This window comes from Chroicocephalus ridibundus, chromosome 3, assembly GCF_963924245.1.
Source record: "Chroicocephalus ridibundus chromosome 3, bChrRid1.1, whole genome shotgun sequence".
Classification (NCBI taxonomy): domain Eukaryota; kingdom Metazoa; phylum Chordata; class Aves; order Charadriiformes; family Laridae; genus Chroicocephalus; species Chroicocephalus ridibundus.
The window spans coordinates 83,207,798-83,220,192 of NC_086286.1; the positions used below are offsets into that span (position 1 = coordinate 83,207,798).

Genomic DNA, 12,395 nt, shown 5'->3' on the forward strand with positions numbered 1-12,395 from the left:
GCTTGTCATCTCTAACAGTTCCCGGCCTAACGTTTGCATAAGACTACTACAAAATTTTAAAAAATTTAAAAAAGAAAAAAGAAAAATCAAACATTTTCAGTTACCATGATTCTGGGAAACACGGTACGTAAAGAAGTAATTCTAATAACTCATTTGTGAACACAGTAGCAGAAAAATTAAAACACAAGTGAATGCTAAGCTGAAGATTAGTGAAGTGTTTGGGAGGTGGAGCGACTGCTCTATTTGTGCAGTTATAAGAGATTTTTCTCAAGAGATTTTTCTCAAAAGATTTTGTTTTGTGCATCCTCTGTTTTAGTCCTTCAGAATTTTTGTACACCTTTTCCCATCTTGGTTACTTTTATATTCAGAGCTTTTTAATTCATCAATTCAATTCAGATTTGTCCTCTGGGATTGTTTTACTGGCTAATTCTAGTGCCTGTAAGATTGGCAATTCTTTATTTGGAGTTAAAATCTAATGGTTGATAGCAGCTTTGTAGTTCTGGAAAAGACTTTACTCATTCATTTTGTAAAGATTATTTTATTGAACAGCTCACTGGCAGCAAGATCTGCTTTCTGAATGGGGTTGATTATAGCAGACTAGTTTTCAATCTTCTGTTCCTGCTGTTTTTTGGGAATGTTTCTTTTTTATTCTCAGGAACGTCCATATAATCTCTGCCATAAGAAATTTAAGAATGTCTTTCCTTTGTAATAATTTCATTAATTCATTCAAAAGTATTGTATTTAAATAATAGTTGAATTCTGTTTATCTGTACGTCAGGAATAAAAACTTTTAAAAACCTGTTGGAAGAGAAATTGCCAAAGGTACGATTTGGCTTGTAGGGTGTCTACTCAATCACAATGTGCAAACTTCTATAAACCCATTGTCAGTCACAAAATTTAGTTTGTTATCAGGTCTGATAAAGCAAAGACCCAAAATGAGAATATCTTTAAAATTTGCCATGCATGCCTACTTCACTAATGATGCCTTATCTTCTAGAAAGGTTTGAACACATATAAGGTAGACTATTTTGAGAATCCACTTCTAAGATAATGGGACAGGGAAAATTTAGTTTACTAACCTGATGATTCACAGCCAACTGTTCTCCCTCTTTTTTGTAATTGGAATGGTATGTTGTTTAAAACAAATATGGAACACCAGTCCCTTTCTCCAGTCACCTCAGTTGATGTTTAACCTGACGTTTGAGTCAGGCAGTTCTTTATACATTCTGGTTTGACAATATCTGGCAGATAGTAAGAATGATCTAGGTCTTTTCTAATTGTTTTCTGGAAATCACAGTAATGGGAAGTTATCTGTTGTGGTTTTTTCTTAGTTTTGTTTTATTGTTGTATGTATGAAAGGGACAAAAGGTCAGATAAGTGTCAGACATACTTGGGGGCTGAAGTGGCTAACGAGAGGAAAACTGTTTGTGAAAATGGTCTTGAGGAACTTAAAAGCAGTGAATTTTGTAGTATGGGATGTTATAACTAAACATTTAATGTAGCTTGTTCTGAAATATTTTCATATGTGCATTTGACCTGTGGGAGTGTGCATTTGAGAGGACTGCCATACTTTTACTAGCCTCAGAGTGTGTGCACAAATTATTCAAGCAGAAATCAGGTGCTAGTTATGTGCAAGATGTGTTTGGGAGAACTTAAAGCAGAAAAAACCTCAAAGGATTGCAAGTGAGCTATTGAAAAGGTAAACCTGCAGGCTGTGCCAACTGCTAGAAATTAATGTTGGACTCTAAGAAATCAATGGAAGGTCATTTGATTTCAGTAAGACCGTAAGTGTTTTCAGACTAAGAAAAAGCCTAAAAGACAACAAAAACCCCAGCATTTTTCAGCGTGTTGATCTTCTGAAACTATGGTGAAAATGTAACTTCCTCTTACTGTAAAGTTTGGCTTCTGAGGGGACTGAAGAGAAACTGACAAAAATAGTTAGCAAATCATGCAATTATAGAAAAATGCATTTTCACAGTCACTCAGAATTTTGTTAATTGACATTAAAACTATCAGGTAGTGTCATCCCTTTTGACTTCATTTTTCAAAGTGAAGTCATTAGACTTACTTGTTTGCGTTCCTACATGAACATTATGTAAAGTAATGTAGGGATGTGTTAAATAACCCCAAAGCTAAATTAAATAATTTTGAGTTGAAAGATTTATTTTTATTTTTTTAAAAACTGTTATCTTTTTTTGGTATAAAAGTGAAAATGAGCAGCAGTCCTCATCTAAGACAGAGGACTTTGTGATAAGCCCATGTTTTCCCCAGTAAAAAAAGTCGGTGTGGAATAGTTACTAATGATAATCCAAAAAGCATGGGAAAAGGAGAACTGTATGTGTGGAGAGAAATTTAAGTTGACAGTAAAAATATTGACAGTTAACCCATTTCTATTCAGCCATACCCTAATACAAAAAACAGATTGGAATGTCTTGCATGAGTTGCAGTTCATTAAGCAAATGTGACACTTTATTTTCTAGCTATTTCAATACTGAAAGAGGTGAAGTGGTGAAATAGCAATATAAATGAACACGCTTCTCAGTGTGCTGATAACTCGAGTCAATGTGAAAAAAGAAAATATTAAAAAGATGTTTCAAGACTTGGTTATTGCGTCCTTCCCTTGCCCCCAAACAGAAAGCAGAATCCTTGGGCTGCATCTGAGTTTTGAATTTATAACTTTGCGGATAAAATACCTTGTCTCTGAAAATGAATTATAAAAAGAAATGCCACTACCGCATTTAAAACTAATTGTGAGGCAGATCATAACGCTGCTTTGTTTATTATTTTAATTGAAAAAATAATCTGTATCTTTGTTAACATTTGCTGATAGTCAACATTTTCTTTTAGCTGATATTTTTAATTAGCGCTTTATACATTTGAATTCAATTTATGGTTTGAGACTACAAAGCTCATGTGTTTGGGGCTTTTTGGTGGAATTTTTTTTCAGCTGTAATTTCTATTCGCAAAATAAATATAAGAACCAATCATATTTTCTGGCAAGACGTTCTCTGGATAGCTCTGGTCTTCCTAAATGAGACACTATATCAAGTATAGCTTTTAATTCAGGTCATTACTTTGAATAACATTGCTGTTTTAAAATAAGATCAAAGTAAATGACCATTATAATGAATATTTAGTCATCACTCAGAAACAGAGAAATTAATGATACCATTTTAAATATATATCCTGATAACATGACTGACATTTAAAAAAAAAAAATGTGATCTGAACATTGCCAATTTAGATTTAGCAAATTAGTTAAGTAGCTTGCATTTGTAGTATTTCACACCTTAAAGTCTTAATATGCATTGCTAAATATATTTCCTGACTGTTTGCTAATTAATGTTCTGTGGAAGTACAGCTGCTAATTTTTTGTGGTTGACATGGCTCATTTTAAAGTGATAACAGTTGCATCTGTAGTAGTGTTACAATTCAGTTCATAAATTATGGTCATGCATTTTTACACCTACTATTTTGTAGGAGTACAGGCATTTGAAAAATCTGTATTTGCTAACAAAATGCTCCTAGTAATATTTTAACAAAACGTAGAAACACCACACACCCCACCATTCTCTCAGTGATATTAGTGACTCGGTGAGTCTTTCATGTGTTAAGTTTTAAATATTGCAGGACAGGAACATCTTTTTCTGTAATATCAAAAAGTCTCTTCAGGAGTAATTCTTGGTAATTAGTAAAGACTGATATATTCTGATGGTAAAACAGTTGGACTGAAACAATATTGTGAGGCAGTGCAGGGAAAATTTTTTCTCCGGGGAGAATAAATAAATGTTGCCAGGATATATCTTGTGAAAATTGAGTGAAGAAAAAAGTATTCATAAATGCATGTGTTTTGTAAGATACAATTTTTTTTTTTCTAATACTTTGAAAGAAACACAGCAGGAGATAAGCAATCCAGGAAATTCCTGGAGTGCATTGCTGAGAACCTCCTCCTCCAGGTAATAGAGGAACCAATGAGGAGAGGTGCTCTGCTGTACCTCATACTCACCAACGAGAGCCTCATTGGGGAGGTGAAGATCAAAGGCAAACTTGATAGTGGCAACCATGAGATGGTGGGGTTCAGGATTGTGAGGGAAAGAAACAGGGCAAAAAGCAAGCTCACAACCCTGGACTTCAGGACAGCAGACTTTGTCCTCTTCAGAGATCTACTTGGAAGAGTCCCATGTGATAAGGTGCTGGAGGGAAGAGAGGCCCAAGAAAGCTGGTTAATATGCAAGGATGACCTCTCCCAAGCTCAAGAGCAGTCCATCCCAAAGAATAGGAAGTCAGACAAAAAAGCCAAGAGGCCTGCATGGATGACCAAGTTGCTCCTGGCCAATCTCAAACACAAAAAAGAAACATACTGAGAGTAGGAGCAAGGACAGGTAACCTGGGAGGAGTACAGAGACCAGAGACATTGTCTGAGCATCCAGGGATGAAGTTAGGAAACCTGAAGGCCAATTAGAATTTAATCTGGTTGGGGATGTCAAAGACAAAAAGACAGGCAACAAAAGCAAGACTAAGGAAAACGTGGGCCTATTGCTGAATGAGACAGGGGACCTGGTTACACAGGACAGGAAACTTGGGAAGGTAGTGGAGCCGGTAATCCTGGAAACAATTTCCAGGCACATGAAAGTCAAGAAAATCATATCATGAGTAGTCAGCTTGGCTTCACCAAGGGGAAGTTATGTTTGACCAGCTTGATAAATTTCTATGATGAAATGACTGGCCAGGTAAATGAGGGGAGAGCAGTGGGTATTGTCTACCTAGGCTTCAGTAAGGCCTTTGACACTGTCTCCCATAAGATCCTCATAAAGAAGCTGTTGAAGTATGGGCTGGCTGAGCAGACAGTGAGGTGGATTGAAACTGGCCGAATGGCTGGGCCCAGAGGGTGGTGATCAGTGATGCAAAGTTTAGTTGGAGAGCCAGTGACTAGCCACGTGCCCCAGGGGTTAATACTGCATCCAGTCTTGTTCATCATCTTCATTAATGATCTGAATGATGGGACGGAGTGTACCCTCAGCAAGTTTGCTGATGACACCAAACTGGGAGGAGTGGCTGGTGCACCAGAGGATTGTGCTGCCATCCAGAGGGACCTTGACAGGCTGGAGAAATGGCCTGACAGGAACCTCAGGAAGTTCAACAAAGGCAAGTGCAAAGTTCTGCCCCTGGGGAGGAATAACGCCATGCACCAATATATGTTGGGGGCTGACCAACTGGAAAGCAGCTTGGCAGAAAAGGACCTGGGGCTCTCGGCGGACACCAAGTTGAACAAGAACCAGCAATGTGCCCTTGCTGCATTAGACAAAGTGTTGCCAACAGGTTGAGGGAGGTGATCCTTTCCCTCTACTCAGCACCACTGGGGCCACACCTGGAGTACTATGTCCAGTTCTGGACTCCCCGTGTTTTAATAGTTATAAGTTCTTTTTTTGTGAAATAAGTGAGACTTTAAGGTAAGCTTTGTGCCTGTCCCAGTAACCTCAAGCTTTGATACATAGTGACTCATTAAATTTGTTATGAATAGGAAATAATTAATTGTCCTTAAATCATAGTCGTAACTTGGAGGCAAGTTACTACTGAATTTCAGCGTGTAAGATTCAGTTCTATGGGGGTTTTATACATAGAGGTTGGCACTTAAATAGGAAATTATTTTTATGGAATAGTATATGAGAAACCAGCATTTCTATTTCTATTTGAAACAGCTGCTGAGAATTTTTTGGGGAGAGGAGTGAGATGCTCTCTTTAGAGTGACCACTTTATATCTGATTTAAAAATGCTACTTTCTTGAATTCTTGTGTTAAGGTCACGTGAAGTGACTGCTGAATATGTTGTCATTGTGGAGAATGGAGGGTACTGCAGTTGTTTGGCAATTGGAGATTGAATGTACCTCAGTTTTATCTGTCTGATAGTCTGTTACTTAGGGATTTATGCAAAAAGAGAAGCCATTGCAAGAGCATGCCAGAAATGGCACCATAAAAGGGACGGGCGTATTCACATGAAACAATAAGGCTTGGAAGTTACCTTTTCCAGGACTGGTGGAAGTTGTTAGATCTGTTTTACCAGTGCAAGGATCAAGGTATCAAAATGTACAACTTGAAAGTATGCCTTAGGGAGAAAGCATTTCATAGGGACCTAGGAACTATCAGCTCAAGCGTAGGTATAAGGGGGGGGTCTTAACTGTTTACTGTGCTGTGGTGAAGGTTAGAAATTTTTTATCACAGATGATTTTTAGTGGGACACATACGTTCAGTGACCCACACATTTATATAAGGAGTCGATTCTGGATAGCTGCTTAGTTGGTTTAATGTGGAAAATGTATACAAATGCTGCACAGTAGTTTGAAGTTATCAGTTGATATTTCCGTATGTTTTTCCGTACTGAATCCTACTAATGGCCATCCAACACATGTAGATGCAGAAAACTGTGACTGCCTCATATATAAAGTAGGTAAAACTTAAGATACCTTTGTTAAGTTTGTTAAGTTACATTTACTCTCTGGATTATTTTTTTTAAATGCTTAATATTTCTTTTTTCTGCTCTACTAGATGCTTGTGACTACTCCAGAGAAATGGGATGTAGTGACAAGAAAAAGTGTTGGTGATGTAGCCCTCTCTCAGCTGGTAAAACTCTTGATTCTCGATGAAGTTCATCTGTTGCATGAAGACAGAGGACCGGTACTCGAAAGTATAGTAGCACGTACATTACGTCAGGTAAGAGCAAAAAATCTTCAAAAGAATTTTATTTTGTTTGAGAATGGATAGATATCAGTGTAGGAGAAATGGTAGACACTGAAATCAAAATGATTAGGCAGAATTTTGATTTATAGCTTTTATACCAATTTATTTTATAGCTATTCAGTCCTAAGAATGAAGAAAGGGTTTTGTCTTCTACCTTCTCTTCTGTATTATATCAACTATCAGATTCCTACGATGCATAACTTATTACAGAGCTATTTCTTTCTTTACTTATGATTTATTTACTTAATTTACTTACTGTACAAGTAATGGCAAAATTAAACATTTTTAAGTGAACAATAATCAGGTTAGTGTTTTAACATAACCAAGATGGAAAGTGTTTTCTTACCACGAATGCTGATTTTTAATTAGCAGTTTTCCTAGGAGAATTTTTTTTTTTTCAGTTAAGAGTGGTGTCTTAAATCTAGGTAAAACTTTCAGTACTGCTAGAAAAATATTATGTAATTTTTATTTTAGCATAGTTGGTACTTTTTTTTCCCCATGCTTTAGTGGTACTTTCTAAATGCCAAGATTTGAAATGCCAAAAGGAGAAGAGGGTGAATGTGTGGGGTTTTTGTCTTAAGTCTTATACAAAAGAAGGATTTGGAGTTAGACAATAAATGAGATTGGTCTCAATGGTGAGATGTGCATTTACAGTAAGAATAAAATATGGAATTTAGGGATGAATAAATAGGATGGAATTAGGATAACAAATAATACAAATAATGGTAAGGAGAGGATGGAGTGACATTCCTTTTTCTTATATGCAAAAGTATGTCAATAAAAATAATCTGTAACAAATTAAAAATAAACACCGTTGGTATTGTTATGCTTCTTGTTTGTAGCATGTTAAACATTTAAAGCCTTTTAGCTTTCAAAGTGCTTTTTTCTTGGTAAGTTTCTTCTACACTAACCTTGTTAAGGCTTGCTGAATCATCTAATTCCATCTCCTCTAAGAACAGAATAAAATGGATGTCTGCTGTAATCCAGTACAGAAAGTCTAAAGCTCCTGTATAAAGAATAACATAAGTAATAATTCCTTAGAAGTTAAACTTGGAAAGGTTTTTATGGAGAGAGGGCTTTGTAAAGTTTAGACTACTTCAAGGGCACTGAAGCTTAACCTTTTTGATATTTTATTTTCTTTCTTAAAAGTTTTTGATAACCTTGTTTTCTTCAGGTGTCTTTAAAATAAAGCATTTCAGCTTTTAGCAGTGACCATGATGGTCATTGCCTTCATGGCAGATTGCAAGACTCATTCATTTTTTAACACGAAGTTTTGTGAGACTTGTAAGGTAGGCTTCTAGAGCCATTTTATCTGCCCTACATTATGCAGCTTGGCATCCTGTCTCTGCTTCATTTGGACACAAATCTCCCATAGATCCTTTTCTTTTCTGCCTGTGCAGGTAACTTAAGGAATATAAAATCTGAGGCAATTATGTCTTGGGTACTGAATCCTACCCTTAGTGCATTTATTGTAAGATAGCAGTATCTTGCTTCAACACTTGTTTAAAAAATAGCTCTCTAGGGTGCTTTAATCTTCTAGGATTTCAAGGTTTGTTTTACCTACCAAGTTGGAGCTTGACTCATCTGGAATTGAAGCTACTCATTTGTAACCCTTCCTTAAGTGAAACAGTTGGGAAGAAAAACAAAACACAAATCTTGAAATTAACTGTCTCACCACCTTTCTAAAGACCTTATTTATGAATCTTTACAAGAAGGTAGTTGAAGCGAGGGAAAAATTACAGTATAAAAGGATATTAAAGAAACTCTACAGTTAAACAGAAGACAAAACTGCTTGTAGAAATATTCAGAATTATGCAATAGAGAACAATTCCAGCCCAAAATATTTTGAATTGCAAACATCTCAGAGAGCTTGGGGACATAGAAACAGGAGATGTTTTGTACAACTGTTTTACCTTTTTAATATAGAAACAAATAATAAGAGGGTTAGTTTTAAAAATTACACTGAAATGTTATATACTGCAGCATCTGAGCCTGCAAGCATAGCTCTATGAAGTTTGCAGCATACATCTGTAACTAATTATGAAATTACTGGAACTTTTATTTCATGACTAAAACAGGTAACATACATTTTCTGATTTTAGAAGGATTTCACTGGAGTTAAGTGAAAATACTATTGTAGGTGTTTTAAGTGTAAAAATATCATATCTGATAATGTTTTAATGATGTTTTGCAAAGAAAAAATATTTAGTTACATTTCTTTGGTTCTGTTCCCTGTGGATAATTCTGTGTTATGCATTTTGATACAAATTCATAAATGTCCCTGGAGCAGGAACTAAACCCAGGATATTCAGCCCATCCCTGAAGAATGTCCCTCCGACTTCGATGATTCTGTATGAAACATTAAGCTCCTCTCCAGCCCTTCTGAAAGTAGTTCTAGAACATACTTTCATTTATACATGTAGAAATACCATATTTATTCAATATTCATGCACACAGGATGTAAAAATAATTGTTCAATTCTTAAAAATTAATAAAAAAATAAAAATAAAAAAAACCCACTGACAACATCAATCTAAAATATCCTTATGTCAATTACATCACTGCAGTAATTGCTGAAATCAATTACCTGATTTGTAAACTGGTTTAGACATCGGAAATATCGACTATTTTTTTCCTAATTTGTAGCAGAGGGATTCAGAAAGTGATTAAACAAGTAATTCAAAGAAAAATCCATTGCAGATTAATAGTCACTAGATCATAATGGGGTCTGTGGTAACCGGGGCTCTGCTGGCAAATATCATTGACATTTTCCCAGTTTTTGTACTGCCCCTTTTGGCCACTGTGAAAGACACTGTCTTGAAGTAGTTGGATTTTTGGTCTGACCTGGAACAGTCATTTCTTGTATCACTTCTAGGACAGAACTGTGATAAATTCCTTTGAATACTGCTTCAGCCTTTCAATAAATCACTGATAGCTGCTCCAATAAGGGGGTCTACCTATAGTTTCATCTGGGTGATACTTCCGTAGCTTGTATACGAGACTATCTTCTGAGACAATGTCATGATTCCTGTGCAAGTCGGGATGTATAACGTAGTGGCTTTTACATTTTGCAGGACTTGGTATCCTGTCATATAGAAGAAGTGTCTCTCTTGTTTTGTTGGAGTGTGTGAGGGTTGTTTTGCTTAGATGGTGCATAACAGTTAACAGACAATGGATTTTTTTTTTTTTTTGGTCTTTTTAAGAATTAGTGTTCAACAAGCTACTTGGAGCTACAACCATGCCAGAAAATAATGTTTTGAAATGTGTATTCATGTGCTGTACAAATACAGCTATACAAATACGTTCTCAAAACAGGAATATCCTGATGCGTTAGCAGGTCTGTCCTAATTTGTACCTCAAAATACTTGAATTTTTGTTGTATTTTCGTCTGGATGAACACCGAGTCACACCACTTACTGTAAGACTTTAACATGTTCATTTTAACCTATGGCATTTTTTAAAATCAGGTTGTTTTTAAACCTCGGAGGAGCATATATGTTGGAATTGCTGACACTTTTACTCATAGCAGAATGAACAGCATATTCGTGCATGTTTGCACTTTTCAAATTTTAGAGAATGTTTTTGCAAGTGATTTAAATTGACTTCGCTTAACATTTTGGTGGGAAAATTGCTTTAAGCTCTGTTATATACTGTAGGTATAACATCAAACAACTTCTTTGAATCCAATTTATAACTTTGATGTTTAAAGTTTTAGTCTCGAGCATAATGCAGATGTAAAACTGAAATGCTTAAACTTTTTAATCAAACTTTCCACACTTCTGTAATATCTACTAAGCTTATTAGCTTGAAAGCAAAAACATGACCGCTTTTAAAGGACACTGAATTATTTTGTCATAATTATTCAGAGATTTTGATGACTTCTTTGCTGGTTATGGATATTTTTTCACAAAAAGCCTACTGACTATTATACTTGAGTGATATATGAGTTTTGATACCTTCTCTCAACTATGTGAATGATAAATTAAGTAAGAGAAAATCCATAGTAAAAGATTTCTCAGATTTTGGGGAACAGAAGCTCCCATCGTAGACACATAAATATTGTTCTCATCACAGTCTCATTCTTCAAATTTGAGTTTTAGTTGCTTTATGTTTTTGTATTAGACCAACAAAGTTGTTAGATAAATAATAGGTGGGACAACACAGCAGGAGGTAAGCAATCCAGTTCAGAGGGGTGCTCTGCTGTACCTTATACTCACCAGCAAGGGAGGGGCTCATTGGGGATGTGAAGATCAAAGTAGTAGTGACCATGACATAGTGGAGTTCTTCTCCTTCGCCTGGAAATTCTCATGTTTCATTTCTGAGCTTTCTTTCCTCATAATACCTTATTTAAGAATAATAACCTTTAAGAATAAATAACCTTTTCCTCTCAGCCGTCATGTAGTTTTCCTTGCTCTGGATGCATTTCCAATATCTCTACTTCCTTATTATCTCCTCTGCCTCTTTTTTTCTGTCACTTTTTTTCCCTCTCTTACCTCCTTACTAGCAATCGCAAGCAAACAAGTTCAGAGGTTTCTCACCCAATGCCAAACACCTAATTGTTATCAAATTAGGAATTTGTAGGTGCTCGGAATCCCATTCTTGATTAAGGAAATTTGAGCAGCTAAAAATAAAAAAATTCAAGGCTGATCTCTAATGACCTAAAAAAAGCTGATTAGGTCTATATATGTTGTCTCTAATGGTAACCCGCTGTAGTTCCTCTATGTGTCTTTTGCGACTATAGTGGCATTGTCATTTCATTTCGTTCTTCATTTCTCATCTTCAGCGACTGCTTTTAGTCTTTTGTCTCTTTGATATTCCTTGTATAGGCTAATAGAGTTTCTCAGCATCTTCTATTACAGGGTAAACCAAACAAGCTTACTGAAACCTTCTACAATAATTTTTTTGTTTCCAACTATAGTGTTGTGGGTCTTCTTTTGCTGAACTTTCTTACATTTGCGATTGTATTTTTAAAATATGTCAACAAAACTGGGTATAGAACTTTTGCATTAGTTTTGGTTGTGGTATATACCGAGGTAGAGCATTTTCCTCCCGTTGCTCAGTTCTATCCTTTTTATACCTCTAAGAGTTGTATGTACTCAATTTGCTAACACATCATCTTTGGAGCTTGTATTCAGATGCTTGTTCATTAAGTCCTCAGACAAACCTCTTTATAGTTGCTGCAGGTTTCACTTGTTGTTATAGGAATGTTCCTTGAGAATAGTGTCTCGTTTTGCAGCTGTGGCCTGCTTTAGAATGAGCTAAATTAAAGGAAATTTAGTTTGAATGGGACCATCAACCTAGATTTATCTGTATGGCTGACACGCACATCAGTTATATTAATTCTGCCAATCACCTGCTCTTCTTGTCACGGGTTACTGTTTATTTACTTCATATCATGGATAAAATTATTGAATAGAGTCGGGCTTAGAAAGCAATTAGAGGCATCTCTTTTTAATTGCTGTTTTTCAATTATACATTCTCTTTAAAATCTGTCAGTTCATCAACTTGTGATAAATTTAATACGTGTTTTGTGGCTATTCTGTGATGTTATTTTTAAACGTATGTTGCACAGCTGTATGTCTAATGCTTTACATGAGTCTAGGTCTATCTTGTTATCTTTTCTGGCAACCTTGTAGCTGTGTAAAAATGACTTTTTTAAAA

At 35.7% G+C, this 12,395-nt stretch overlaps 1 protein-coding gene across 4 annotated transcripts in view; it reads left to right on the plus strand.

Annotated features, from left to right (window-relative positions):
* Positions 1 to 12,395, plus strand: part of ASCC3 (activating signal cointegrator 1 complex subunit 3) — a 276,124-nt gene that overhangs the window by 95,638 nt on the left and 168,091 nt on the right. For all 4 annotated transcript variants that reach the window (XM_063329884.1, XM_063329883.1, XM_063329882.1 and 1 more), the window contains one exon: positions 6,543 to 6,707. In XM_063329884.1, the coding sequence (XP_063185954.1) occupies positions 6,543 to 6,707 (165 nt within the window). The remainder of the gene's footprint in view (positions 1 to 6,542; positions 6,708 to 12,395) is intronic.